Source organism: Acipenser ruthenus, chromosome 8, assembly GCF_902713425.1.
Source record: "Acipenser ruthenus chromosome 8, fAciRut3.2 maternal haplotype, whole genome shotgun sequence".
In the NCBI taxonomy this organism is placed as follows: Eukaryota; Metazoa; Chordata; class Actinopteri; order Acipenseriformes; family Acipenseridae; genus Acipenser; species Acipenser ruthenus.
The window spans coordinates 46,454,587-46,468,942 of NC_081196.1; the positions used below are offsets into that span (position 1 = coordinate 46,454,587).

Genomic DNA, 14,356 nt, shown 5'->3' on the forward strand with positions numbered 1-14,356 from the left:
AGGTGCTGCTCCTGGCTCTTGCAGGTGCTGTCTATAGAGCAAAACATGATGAACGAATCAAAAATGGAGACTTGCAGAGAAATGTGAAAAAAAAAATTTATCCTCAGAAAGTATGAAAAATTAATTCAGTTTGTTCAGAAATTGCCCTGGTTTTTTTTTTTTTTTTTTTGTGTATGTTTACGATTATTACACTCGCCATTTTAAGGCTTTAATCTGGAAGAGGTATGTGACAAAACCCGTTTTAGGTGTCTAAATTTGGGTTGTTTGGAAATCGCTGTGGATATAAAGGCGTTTACAATGTATTAATTTTAGATACTGAAGTTTTTTTCTGGCAAAAGTTATCTTTGGACACCTCCCTTTGCAAACAAGAAACATGCAGTCGATTAGTTTACATCAAGCCTCTAGATACTAAAAAAAAAAAAAAAAAAATGCACCTTATTAAAATCCTGGGGACCTCATGTTGAGGAAATCTCTCAATAATAATAATAATAAAATCACATTTTTACAGATTAGACAACCTTGCTTTAACAAAACAACATTTACATTTCAAAGGCAGAGAATGTTTATACTACTGAAATTGCTAAAACCGGATATACTTGAATTCCACTCTTGGTTCTGACAATCAGGCCCATTAGTTGGTTATCTGAATCCTAATGGCCTAGGGCCTCTGTAGTGTGTAGGTGGAATGGTATGTTCAGGTTTGTGTGACTTCTTAACACCCAAGACAATCCCTTTTTTATTTGCTTACTGTATTGGCTCAGGCCTTTGTGTGAAGCACAGTATTTACTTCAAGACTTCAGCACTAGTGTTCTCTTTAACAGGGCATGTGTGCACCAGACAGGAGGAGTCAGTAAGAGATCTGACAGACACATACCTTCAGTCCTGAGAGACAGGTGGACCTGCTTCCTGCTGCCTGGGATGACTGCACTGGTAAACCACTCTTTATTGGAAACTCAACTTTATTGAAACTCAACTTTTTTCCCCCCCAACACAGGAGGGGGGAAAAAAACATAAAACAGGACTAATAATATTTTGTCAAACATGGCTACCATTGGGCAAATCATCTTTGGGAGGTAATTTTATATTTTCAGTCTTTTGACTTGCAGTACAAGGTTATCCAAACAGGAAGAAAGAAAACCAGCCTGGGTGCTGTAGCTAACGTTGGTTTCCTTAGCAAATTAAATACATATATATATATATAGTCTGCCTATACCTGGTGTTTTATTGTAACATTGTTTTGTATTTTTAATGTTTTGCAATTGAAATTCACTAGTAATTGTATTGATGACAGTTTTGTTAGATATTGAGCAAACAATACAGACACATGTATGAATTAAACTATGGGTCAATTGCAACAAACATTCTGAGTTAGTACGCATCAAGCTTTGTGGACTAGTAGGGCACTTTCCTGAGGATCATCCCCAGCTGCGGATTAAGTTAGTTCCAATTGCAACGAACAAACCAGTTGGGGATCAGCTGATGCTCAGGTTTAGTAAGCAGCAGAGGATCAAGACTATTTCCAAACTGCAACTGCGGGGTGGGTCACAAACAAATTGATTCCAGTTCGTTATAGTTCCAAGGGCTTATGTAATTAAGCATTTGCAATGTTTTTATGCAAAAAGAGTAAATAAATAAATAAATAAAAGTAACAATACAAAAAAAACATACATATGTAAAACATGAAGATAATACATTTTAATTAGCCTAATTAACCAAACGTAATTATCCGCATAATTATAAACAAAGACCATAATTCAGAGCAAATATGTATCAAAGCTGTAAATGTAATCAGATATGAAATCGAGTCATCCACGTATATAAAGTTATAATATTCATTGTATTCATACAAACGAAGTTATGGCTGCCGGTCGTGCACAGAATTACTCGACTGAGCAGAAACTTTCTTTTGTTGAGCAATGCCAACAGCAATTGAGCGGAGCGTTTGACCATCCTTTGCCCCATGATACACAGCCTAATTACATCGTTTATGCCCAATTTGCTTGCCAATAGAAGGAGCTATTGATAGTGATGGTTTTATGGTTTAATTTAGTACATCAGGCACTTCTAGGGGGCAGCAGTCATCATCTGGAGTTCGGTGCAATTGGGAACATTTTTAATACGCACCTGGTGACGATCTGGAAGTTCTTGGTTCGTTGCAATTGACCCTATGGGTTCAATGTGTTTCTTTAAATTAACATCTTTCAAGAAAATTAAACACAATTGTATGCTATTTATTTTATATATATCATGCTGTGTATGATATGTTAAAGTGGAATAATTGTAGTTTCTGGTAATAACTGTACATTTATGTACAAAACTGGTATAGATTCCATTTGACAGAGTTTGCACTTTTCTCGCCCCTTATTTAATAATGGAAATGCATTAAAATCATCAATCAAAATGACTTTAAAGCAGATGGGCACAAAGGCTGGGAGTGGTTAATGCAGAAGGTGTGCACAGTAGACTTGCTCTCAAGTAAGTTTCAGTGTATGATTTATATGCAGTAAAACCAAAGGCAGTACTGTACAATAGAGCAGTTTCAGGGACCTGTCTTACCAGTATTCCCACTTAAACAAATACACCATCAAAGGCTGTCATCCACATCAGGGGCTGGTAAGACTAGTTCTGTGTCACATTTACAGGATTAATTGTGCAAGCCAGCAGCAGAGAAGACTTCTCTTTTTTTTTTTACTAAGCAAACACACCTTTATAAAAGTGTACCATAGTAAAAGCATAGCAAAGCGTAATGCATAATGCTTAAAGCATGGTAGAGGAGAGGGAGATTTCGTAAAGCATATTAATAAACATGGCAGATCAGGATAAAATATGGTAAATGCGTGGTAAAACTGCCAAATACTGTGCAAAAAATACCTTTTTATAAACCTTTTTAGCACCCCATTTGATTTAATTTAATAGGACAGACTCAGATTGCCTTTTAATGTTTATAGAATAAAAATAAGATACATACCTAGGCAGTACTGTTACATTGCAAGTGTCTTACAGTGCTTTTATCCAAGGGTTCCAATATTTTTTAGAGCTTTGATTGTAATATGATTCAAGCCTTTGTCACAACAAACATGGTTCCTGGCATCATGGTACAGCAAGGAAACCCTGCCTGGGTCAATAATGTAAGAATAGTTCCACATATTTCCCTTTAAACACTGTAAAATTAGAAGACACTAATTAAACTCTCTAAAACTGTTGAAAAAGGTGAACAGAAAAATGTACTGCTGTTTTAACACCTTTTTTATAAATCAAAAGAGGTTCTTAACTACAGTTTCATTAGAAACGTATAGAAAAGGGAGTTCAGTCGAGGATTCACAATGAACGTTCTTTTTTTCCCTCTTTTTCTGTAGCATGATTGCTATCATATTCATTCTTGCCGGAATCATTATCCTCATTCTAGCAACGTCACTTGGAGGTGAGTTTCTTTAAAATGCATTGCCCTTAGAAAGCAAAAAGGAAGAAAGGGAGGATGGTGTGTGCTTAATCAACCATTAAAGTATATACAGTATGTAGTGATAGTCAAAGAACATTTTTTCTTAACTAAAAAGCACCATTCAAAATAAATTCCAATTTTGTTTAGAATTTTTTTTCTTCACTTTCTTTTAGTGACAGATAAAGGATAATTAATAGTTAGCAACTAAAATAAAACTGTTCTAGCATTGAAAAAAGTTATTTGATGCTCAAACTCTTGACACTTGTACAGTATAAATAGGAATTACTGGTATGGCAAGATCTGAGGTAGTTGTCATACACATGTACACAAGATGCATATTTACAGAATGCAAAACTTTTGTTATTTATAAAAGGCTGTCACTTGCACATGCTTGGTACTGAGGCTTGAAAACATTGGGCTTGTGCCATCTTTGCTAATCCCTCCTGGTCAATAGCTTGAATAGAAAGACCTGCTCTAGGGGTCACTGTCAGGCATTGGGCATGTACCATGTAAACTCACTGACAAGAACACTGGGTGTTCTATTTAGAAGCACAATGGTTACTTCAAGATTAATTTGACTAAATAACAAAAGTCTTGGTTATAAACAGCATCTAGTACAGGGGTGGGCAATTCTGGTCCTGGAGGACCGGTGTCCCTCCTGGTGTTTGTTACAACTGACCGATTACAGTTGGAACAAAATAATGTTTCATAAAAAATAAAAAAAAATCTTATAGAATTGGGGAAGATCATAAAATACAGTGCAGCTTTATGACATTTGCCTGATTTATGACACATGACCCTGATTTATGGTGCTATTTTCTCAACATTAAAACACCCAGAACCCACCCCATTACTATGACAGCACCATGAACTATGATTGGTGTCTTATTTTTGTTTCAGGAAACGCAAGCTCGATGGTAGAAAGCAGATTTAAGTTTCCAGTCGGAAATTTAGAAGGCGATGTTATGCTGGATTGTAAATTCATTGCAGTTGACTCAGGTGGCAAACCAGTTACCACAATAATGGTTACTTGGGAGAAGGACGGTTTAACAGGGGTCATTCATAAGTATGCAAGCAATGTCAACCAGCTCCAGGACCAGAATCCACACTACAAGGACAGGACCCTGATGTTTCCTGATCAAATCAACAATGGCAATGCATCACTGCTGCTGAGAAACGTTCAGTGGGATGATGAGGGGTCTTACACGTGCTCTGTTAGTAACTCCAATGGGCAAGGAAAAGTCAATGTGAATCTCAGAGTTGCAGGTAAGGGTCCCTTCTCTTTTGCGTGAGCTCACATATCAACTTCCCAATTTAGTTTTCAAAGGAGACTATAAATGAAGTCACAATTAAAGGGTTAATGGCTTATAATCATTTTCAGAACCCCCTTCATCATTTTGTAAGTTTGTCTGTTTTCTTGACGTTAGTTGCTGGTAGTGAAGAGAAGCTAATTTCTACTGCCACCACACTTCCTGTGTAAGGAAGTCTTTACACAAGATAATAGAAGAATTCTCAGGAGGTAGTTATTCTAAAAGTAGTTGTACTATTTTCAGTTGGTTGAAAGTGTTTATAAGGATACTTTGCCTACCTTTTTTTTTGTTTCCCTGATTGTGTAAAATCAAACAACAAGACATAGTGGCACTTGATTTGAGAATCCTCTGTTACAGGCAGTACAAAAGATCAAATTCTAAATACACTGTAAAATATATACACATTCTGTCTTTGTAATTAGAAGCAGTGTGTTTTGTTTTTATTACAGTTTTTACATTTTTTAATAATCTTTTTTTTTTTTTTTAAGCTTATTCAGCTCCAAAGTTTACTATGGAGGCCACAGGTCAGGCAGCAACACTAAAGGCTGTGGCCCAGAGGTGGTATCCAAAACCTACTGTTTCTTGGACAGACTTTAATGGAGCTAATCTCACAGGAGAAACAGAATTCTCTAACAATTCTGCCGGAATATTCAAAGTGACATCTGTTCTGAAGACGGTGAAAGTTGATGACAGCTACGAGTGCATAATTGAGAATGCCTTAGTCAAATCGGTTTCCAATGCATTAGTAACAGGTATTGTACAAGTATCACTTTCTCCCGCACTTCAATGCATAGTTACATGCTTCAGACTTTTCCTGTAGGAAACGGAATGGATTTTTGTTTTAGCAAACCATGGCATTTGGACCAAAATGAAAACTATGCCAGTAATTTCTAGTCATACCTGTATCTAATTAATGATTTTAAACCAGACCTGTCTTTTCTCTTTCATTGTTTTTCAGATTCTGGAGTAACTGAGAAGAATTACTTTAAGATGAACAGCGCAGCCCTGCCCTTGCCTCACTGGCTGATCTTCTCCTTTCACTTTCCTCTTTGGGCATACTGGATACTTTCTTAAAATGAATTCTTAAAAAGACTGCTGCTTGTACAGAAGACCAATAGAAACGTAAAAGACATGATGATCTGATCAAGCTCTGTTTGATTATTTCATTGAAGCTCCACAACATTCACAAAATGTGATTCTTTGTAAAGACCCACAAGACTATCTGTTGGAATTAAGTGGGAAGAAAATGCAATGCCTTTAATTGTAAGCCTATATATATATATATATATATATATATATATATATATATATATATATATATATATATATATATATACAGCATGATATATAAAATACGGGCTAAAGATTGTGAAGCAAGTGGAAAACTTTGCCCCTTTTCTTCCGAATGGAGCAAGTATCAAGAAGCAACTAAATAGCAGTTAGAAAAAGTTGTAAATTCTTAGCTTTAGAACTTAACACTACGGTCAATTTTCTAATTTTATGTCCAAATTTAGCAGTCGCTTATTGTAAAATACTTCTTATGATACGAATTCCCTTGCACGAATATACTGTTAGTACAAATTATTTTGATGCCCACTCCGCCACCACCATCGCACAAGAGAAGAAGGTTTTGAATAAAACTAATCACTCTAGTTCGAACATATTGTTGAGATTGTATATTTGCCATAATAGAAATATAATTCACAGTTTTTCCTGTTTATTATTATTATTATTATTATTATTATTATTATTATTATTATTATTATTATTAGTAGTAGTAGTAGTAGTAGTAGTAGTAGTAATAGTATACAATGTAAACAATTAACCATATGATTTTAAATGAACGTTACTTTTTGGTATTTTCAGTGATTTTATATATATATTCTTGAAATGTATTTGTTTACGACTGTAAATCGCCCTGGATTAGGGCGTCTGTTAAGAAATAAATAATAATAATAATAATAATTATATATATATATATATATATATATATATATATATATATATATATATATATATATATATATATATATTAGAAATGGACAATATAACCTGTTCTCAAAAGTACTTATCCCTGCTTAAAATTCCAACAACCGAAATTTGCACAAGCCCGTTTGAGAATTGCTATGCACTTAGTTCGTCTCTCCCTCCAGTAGATGGGGATACACCAACATTCCTGCAGGATTACTTGTACACTCATCATGCAAGCAATCTCTTTCTCAACTTTTTGTTAAGTTTCAGCCACGCCTTGCATCTGAAACGCAAGCAGTAATTGGGTATGTCTGTCCTGCAGACTGAAAAGAGTTCCAGAAAGTTTGTTTTAAAGAAAAGTTACGAAGTGGCTAGCTTTTCTATTTTTACTTATCAGTTAAACAGTGTTGCTATATAAGTAGCCTGGCTTTAAAGAAAGCAATCCATAGTATATCTTTTTTTAGAAATAACTATAAACCACAACTACGATGGATTAGCTTTTTACAAAATTAACGGAGTAAAGGCTTTTCAACGTTCATTAACAGGAACGAATTTGATGTTTGTTTTGTTATTGAAATATATTGTATTAACGGCGCTATTCAAAAGAGTTAACGGTGAATATTTGTTGGGGTTTATAGCATCCAGTATTTGTTTTTAAGCAAATAAATCTCAATACCTTTTATTTGAAACAATGTCACGAAATTTAAATAAGAAGTGCGCCTCCGATCCTCATTCACAAGCGAGTGGGAGCGGGGTTAACGCCAGGACAAAATGTTCCGCTTGCAGACATTTTTACTGCGACCCCAAAATCCTGCCCTGCCTCCACACTTTCTGTACAGAATGCATTCAACAGCTGGAGCAGTTTTCAATACAGGGGAAGACAGCTGAAACTCTACCCGAGGAATCCTACCTTCGTGACCAGCCCTCGGTCACTATCCTTTGCCCGGTCTGTGATTCAGAAGTGGATTTGCCCCTGGCAGGGGTACAAGGGTTAACCACCGACCACCTCGCCGTGAGCGAAGTGTTTTTGGAGAGTTTGTTGAATGAAGACTGTGAGCTAGTCTGTGATCTGTGCAGCGAGGGGACTGCAGAGAAACGGTGCGATGTCTGTTGTGTCAATCTGTGTGAGTTCTGCTGTCAGGCACACAGGTAGGTACCCTTGCAGGTACAGACAGTACTCTAATTAAGACATATGGAAAGAAGAAAAAAGCGTTAACAGCATGAGTCCTTCAGCATATCAACATTATGGAAAGTAATTCATTTTTCTGAAGAGGATATTTTATTTTCATAGTGCTTTTGTATTCAACCACAACACTATATATTCACTTCCGGTGCAGAAGTGTTCTGCACCCGTCTTAAGAGCTGCAGCATCTAAAGTATCTCATGGCTCCTCTGAGCGAGGGCCTCATTGTTATTTTTAAGTGTGATAAATTTTTAAAGATGTTTTTAAAGCCTTAGTTTTTGGCCCTTTGCTACTTTACAGTACTGAATCAGCATACATTTTAATCATAAAAAAAACAACTTTTGTGTGAGTGTGACTGTTGCTGCTTTTATGGTTTAAAAAATAAAAATCCTGTTTTATTAAACCAAAATAAAAGAAACAATAAAAGATTTTTGCTACAGTAAGCCGAAATAGGAGCCATCATCATATCCTATTAGAATAGAATGGGACATGACCAAACTAAGCAGGAGCAGCAACAAGCACTTTCTCAAAACTACCAACCACAAATTGCAGTGACTACATAATACCTAATTTATTTACAAATCCTAAAAAAAAAAAAAAACACACACTCTAAACCTGAATTGTTTTTGAAACAGGAGACAGAAAAAGACAGCTTCCCACACCACCGTGCGCCTTCAGGACCTGAACGGATCCAGCAGAATTGTAAAGCCCATCATGTGCTTGATGCACCCTGCAGAGGAGGTGAGACTGTTCTGCGAGACCTGCGACCGGCCTGTGTGCAGAGACTGCGTAGTGACGGGACACCGCGACCACGCCTGCGATTACGCCGCCAACGTCATCCACAAGCACGGGGACTCCGTGAGGGAGCTGCTGAAGAACGTCCAGCCGCACGTGGGCGTGCTCGAGAGGGCCCTGAGCGACATAGAGTCCGTGCAGCAGTCTGTCGAGGTTCGAGCAGACGCTGTGGCCGAGGAAGTCCGCGTGTTTGCCGAGGGCTACATAAAAGCCATCGAGAAGCACCGCGATGGGCTCCTGAATCAGCTGGAGGAGCTGCGGGTGCAGAAGAGGAACCAGCTCCACCTGCAGCGGGTTCAGCTGGAGCAGATCCTGTCCGACGTGAAGACCGGAGTGGACTTCACGGAACGCCTGCTGACCAGCGGCTCTGATCTGGAGATCCTGATGGCCAAGGGGGTAGCGGTCAGTCGGCTGAAGAGGCTGCTTGAGGTGGGGTATAATCCCCATCCGGCCGTGGATGATGGTGTACACTTCCTGCCCCAGGAGAGAGCAGCACAGAGTGGTGTGTTCGAGGTGTTTGGAGTGATCCACACCAGGGCAGTGGAACCGGCTAAATGTGGCATTAGTGGGGAAGGTAAGATATTCTGCATAGCCAGTCAGATCTGGGAAGCTTAGGGTTGTGTCTGGTTAACTCATTGGATGGGAGAGTTCTTTTGATCCCAATACACAAGCTGCCTCTAGCCTTTTGAAAACCTTGGAGCACACAACCTCACTGTCATGCATGATGATTTCTACTGTTGTAGATGATCACATGTTATTAACTATCCCATAGTCATGCCATGCCAAACCAGCAAGTCTAGACTAGGGTACTAAGCAGTTTCCTAATTGCTTTATTTTTAGGGATATGCATACATTTTGAAAAAGGCAGGTTAAACATAAAACAGTAATATTTCAGTATTATATTCACTGTATAGTCATAGGGAACTTTTTTGTTTGTTAAACTGTACAAATATTTTACAATATGTATACATTGTGCTGCATTACAAGTACTGTGTCCACAGCATTGCATGTCAGAAATACTGCAGTGTAGTCTTGCAAGGGCAGCTGGGCTCTCTTTATTATCTTTCACTTTCTCCACCCTTGGAGTTCAAATTTTTACGAGGAAAACACTTAATAGTAGTGAATCAATTTGAAATCAAACAATTAATGTTTTATTTGCCCCCCCCCCCAAATAAATCCATAAATAAATAAAATAAATAAAGAGAAGCTAAACAATGAATTTGTGTTATAGCTGTGACCTGTTTTTAATACAGATATGAGGCACCAGTAGGGTGTTTGCTTAAGTAACACACCAGTGTGCGCTTGTAAATTAAGTTTATTTTATGTTACTACTTTTGTAACAAACAGTTAGTTTCCTAGTATTGTGCAAGTTGTACTTTGGTGTAAAATCTTCAGAAATTTTACCCTATGTGAACTGTAAAAATACAATTAAATATAATGTATAATATCTGCTTTTATTTTTGTATTTACATCTGTACTGTACAAGCTTAAACATTACTAAAACCTGTGATTTGCGATGACACTGATAAGCAGGTAACATTCCTGGTTTCCATGGTTTCCTTACAAGTGCACTTACTTTGAATATGATCTGGTGGCCATTCCAGACGTAGCCGTAAGTACTGCGCCTCATGAAGATTCAAAAGATGTCTGGTGGGGGATGGTGTGACTGTGTGAAAAAAAGAGTTCTGCGAAAAGACTGAGCACGAGCAAATAATCCATATACGAGAGCCTATTCAGAAGTAAAAAATAAGACTTTGAAAGATTTGTGTGTACGATAATATGGAAAAGAACACAAACTGACTGTACCAGAAACTTAGGAAGAAGCTACTGTTGCTCAGAGTGTTCTAGTAAAAACATGTTATTGTGAATCTACAGCTGCTGCGCTCTTCAGGCAAAATCTAATGGTGTCCCATTTCTTAAGAATTCCAGCCATTTTTCAGAAGCATCTTCATGTTTTCAAATCATCAAAGATGCCATTACCCTTAAGTTACGAGTAAACAGATGCTCCTTTCGGCTAACAAATTCTGCTTTGTTTATGTGTAGAATTATTTTTATGACCCCAGCCCACTTCACTGAGATGGAATAGCCCCACTAATGATTAGCATATATCTTTGGGACCAACTTGGTCTCCTTGGCAAACAATCCTATAAGGGTTCTTTATAAAGCATTTAAGTTTCTTTGTAGTACTACTTGTATGAATCAGTTTTGTGACAAGGTAACCGAAAGATTTTAACCTATAATACCATGGACAGGGTTTTTTCACTCCACTTCATTCCTCTGCTCATGGGTGTGAGTTAGTGGCAGGAAGAAGAGGTCAGATTAAACAAGTTATTTCTGTCCCCCCAGGATTTCAAGTGGGGCGCCAGGGTCACCCCAGTGAATTCACTGTGATCTGCAAAGACTCGGCTGGAGAGCAGATGGCTAAAGGAGGGGAGACTGTCCGTATCAGCATCGTTCACAAAGAGAAGAAGGATTGGTAGGAAATTGGGTTAAATATTGAAAAGTTCAGAGTTGCTATACTAAAAAAAAAAAGAAACTATTCACTACTGAACTTCTATGATGGGAATCTTTTCTTTTTTTTCAAGCTGATGCAGTACGTTTGGTTTACTTGTTTATTTATAGGAAAAATATCAAAAACATATTTCTAAATCGGCATGTTATGCAGAGACAATTGAGGGAAATCAAATTGCTGTCACAAAATGTGTTTATATTATCGTAATATTTAAATTTCCTGTTAGTGTCACCAAGCCTGCAGTCCAGGACAACAATGATGGCACGTATCGTGTGTCCTACACCCCTCAGGAAGCAGGGACATACACTGTGTGGGTCTGTGTTACAGGACAGCATATACAGGTGCGACAATGTTTTACTTGATTTTACTAGAAGGAATTGTAGTCTACATTAAATACAATGGGTTATAGATTCTGTGCATCTTGTTTTGTGAACAGTTTATAAGTGAACAAATCCATCAGTGCTCGTAGACGTCTTCTCTAAACGGAGGATATATAATTGAGGGCTTGTATGTCAAAGTTTTAAACTCCTCTAAGCAGCCAGTTTACTTATTTATTTTTTTAATTGATAAAAGTGGGAATCCTGAAGTACTTGCATGAAAGCTGCAACTGTAGTTTATTGAGCACCATAAATTCTCAATTCAGTGTGATTACAATTAAATGATTTGCTATAAAGTACCCTATACCCATACTGTATATGTTTATACACTGCAGTGTAATTTTTTTTATCAGAAACAGAAAGCAGAAAACATATTTATTCAAGGGTGGCGTAGTCGTACATTGTAACAGCGATGGAGGAATTCAGACGGGCTGCATGTGCAGTGGTTATCAGCCTCAGACACTGTTGTAATTGGGAGGCTTGGGGTTCATTACCCAAATATAAAATTGTTTAAGTGTTGTATGATGTTTTTAAGGGTTCTCCCTTTGTCCTGGTTGTGAGGAGTAAAGTTCGCAAACACCGTGGCGTATTCCACTGCTGCACATTCTGTTCCAGCGGAGGACAGAAGGAGGCTCGCTGTGGGTGTGGGGGCACAATGCCAGGTGAGGTCTGGCTCGAGGACAATGCATGGCACCTGTTTAAACCACTTCTACAATTGTGAATTTGTGTGAAATCTGAGCATGCAGTTGATTTCAAAGAACTTGATGGGAAAAGGTTTAAAGGATCACACTACGAAAAGCATACATTGTCTTGATGCAGTTTCACAAAGTAAAATGTGTTTGTCTGACGGAATTTATCAGAAGCCTACCCATTGTTTTCCGCCATGTTTTCAAATTATTTCTCCCACTTCAAGCTACAAACAATAGAAAAACAGATTAAATCCATCATTGTCAAAAGCTCATTTTCAGTCCATTCATTTTGGTGGTGGTGTGTTAGGTGGATAACTAAGCTTGTTGTTTGTGGTCAGCTGAAAGGTTAAATATTTAATCAATGTACTAAAAAGCACCAGCAACTGCAAACTTATAAATAATAGAAAATGGGCTAGCTGGCGCCACCCAGTGGCCAAAACTTCTTTCACCTTTAATTCCTGCACTTCTCTGCCAAAAAACGGAATGGAATGATTCATTCAGGGCCTCATTGTTCCATAGCCCTGCGAAGAGGCATTCTATCAGGGGGCCCCACTCCATCCTTCTAAGATTCCAACCTCTTCTGTTATTGGACAATAGATATTGACAAAGCAGTTCTGTTTGCTCTTGTGTCTTCAGGAGGGTACCAAGGCTGTGGACATGGGCACAAAGGTCATCCGGGGAAGCCGCACTGGTCCTGCTGTGGAAATCTCACTGAAGTGTCTGAATGCTCTGGAGCCATCACAGGCACAAACTCCTCCCGCAGCCTCTTCAGAACTGTTGCTCTCTGAATATCTTCAGATCTGATCGCTGCCCCAAAACACCTCTCCACTATTGTATCGTTGATGTGTTTGATCCATTTATTACTACACAAATAGTTGTTGACACTATTTATAATGATCTCTCTCTCTTTCTCTCTGTGTGCAACATTTAGCACACATTTGAATCTTTATAATATATACACATATGAGTTATTCAAAAATGTGTTGTTGAAATGTTCTGACATGCATTATATTTGTCTTGTGTTATTCAATTAGGTGTCATCAGCTGATGGGTTACGTTTACTATATATATTGTGTTCAATTAGAAGAGATTGCATGGACAACATGCATTACAAATAAGTACTCTTGTGTTGATTACATTTGAAGTACATTAGGCTTGAGGTATCTGTGCAGCAGTGCACTGCAAAAGGAACTGACGTTTTGCCTCTACATTAATATTTACAGAGGGAAATATAGTGAGAAAGGAAATCTTAGGTCACTTCCAAAGCTGAATAATTGTCTGTTTTCAAACTGTACATTTACGCTCCAGCAGCAGCAAAAACATTAGCTAATAATTCTTGTCTGAGGAGTCCCAGTATACCATTGTCATTCACATGGGCAAATCTCACACACTAGACATGGGCACAGCATAGGGAGTGTGATCCAATCACAACAACTCGAGTTAATACGTAACACCTTCCAAGTTGTTTTTATTGGGTGGAAGGTGTTAATCAATTTAGTGAATATCTTGTCTGGCTTCTCGGTAGTTTTAATTAATGCACTGTTTTTTTTTAAATTTGTAACATGGAAAATTATGCATGGAAAACTTGCAGATCACAAGCAAAAAATCATTAGAGTTGTTTCACAATCTTGTAAATGGTTATACCACAAGTGGGAAAGGTATTCAAAATTAAAATGTGTTAGGGGTTTATCAAAAGGATCATAGCTAATGAGCTTGTCTGACAAAGAAATGTGTTTTGTACTGCAGATCAAAACTCTTAATTAAGCACAATGTAAAAGTGACAGACAATAAGAGCCGTATTCAGACAGAATTCTACTAAAGTACCATTTTAATTCTAAAAAAAAAAAAAAAAAGACCATGCTTGCTAGTTCTGTAACATTAGTAGTTTGGTTTTGCTAGATGCACACATAGTGGTAAATGCTTTGTGAATATGATCCTTTGTGTTTTATTGAATACATTCTATCGCTTGGATTTTATAAAAATTCTAAAGGTTTGAATGGTAAACAGAAATACATTGGAATTATAAGCCACTGCAAAAACAATGTAAAATAAAAATATGAGTAAACACATTTTTTCACTC

The 14,356-nt window shown here is 37.5% G+C and overlaps 2 protein-coding genes across 4 annotated transcripts; both read left to right on the forward strand.

The window, feature by feature from the left end:
* Positions 1 to 787: 787 nt before the first annotated feature.
* On the forward strand, positions 788 to 6,025 carry LOC117406740 (V-set domain-containing T-cell activation inhibitor 1-like). Of its 3 annotated transcripts, none has more exons than XM_034011024.3 (5): positions 789 to 1,073; positions 3,357 to 3,421; positions 4,340 to 4,705; positions 5,238 to 5,501; positions 5,708 to 6,025. In XM_034011024.3, exons 1-5 carry the CDS (start codon positions 1,042 to 1,044, stop codon positions 5,821 to 5,823), a joined length of 843 nt encoding a protein of 280 aa, XP_033866915.1. In that variant the 5' UTR covers positions 789 to 1,041; the 3' UTR covers positions 5,824 to 6,025. The 3 variants fall into 3 exon arrangements, with proteins under 3 accessions (XP_058885091.1, XP_033866915.1, XP_058885090.1); XM_059029107.1 differs by having other exon boundaries at positions 789 to 930; XM_059029108.1 differs by lacking the exon at positions 3,357 to 3,421 and having other exon boundaries at positions 788 to 1,073.
* Positions 6,026 to 6,799: 774 nt separating this feature from the next.
* Positions 6,800 to 14,152, forward strand: trim45 (tripartite motif containing 45). The gene is made up of 6 exons (XM_034011023.3): positions 6,800 to 7,869; positions 8,539 to 9,272; positions 11,045 to 11,174; positions 11,437 to 11,551; positions 12,123 to 12,249; positions 12,913 to 14,152. The coding sequence occupies exons 1-6, from the start codon at positions 7,412 to 7,414 to the stop codon at positions 13,062 to 13,064; spliced, it is 1,716 nt and encodes a 571-aa protein (XP_033866914.3). The 5' UTR covers positions 6,800 to 7,411; the 3' UTR covers positions 13,065 to 14,152.
* Positions 14,153 to 14,356: the final 204 nt, after the last annotated feature.

What these genes read in the sequence shown, in the direction of transcription:
- LOC117406740 (XM_034011024.3), top strand. Translation starts at nt 1,042, where the DNA reads ATGGCTACCATTGGGCAAATCATCTTTGGGAG. An exon ending in GGGCAAATCATCTTTGGGAG is followed by an intron (nt 1,074 to 3,356) that starts GTAATTTTATAT and finishes CTTTTTCTGTAG; the next exon opens with CATGATTGCTATCATATTCA. An exon ending in TGTGAATCTCAGAGTTGCAG is followed by an intron (nt 4,706 to 5,237) that starts GTAAGGGTCCCT and finishes TTTTTTTTTAAG; the next exon opens with CTTATTCAGCTCCAAAGTTT.
- trim45 (XM_034011023.3), top strand. Translation starts at nt 7,412, where the DNA reads ATGTCACGAAATTTAAATAAGAAGTGCGCCTCCGATCCTCATTCACAA. An exon ending in ATGTGGCATTAGTGGGGAAG is followed by an intron (nt 9,273 to 11,044) that starts GTAAGATATTCT and finishes CTGTCCCCCCAG; the next exon opens with GATTTCAAGTGGGGCGCCAG. An exon ending in TTACAGGACAGCATATACAG is followed by an intron (nt 11,552 to 12,122) that starts GTGCGACAATGT and finishes GATGTTTTTAAG; the next exon opens with GGTTCTCCCTTTGTCCTGGT.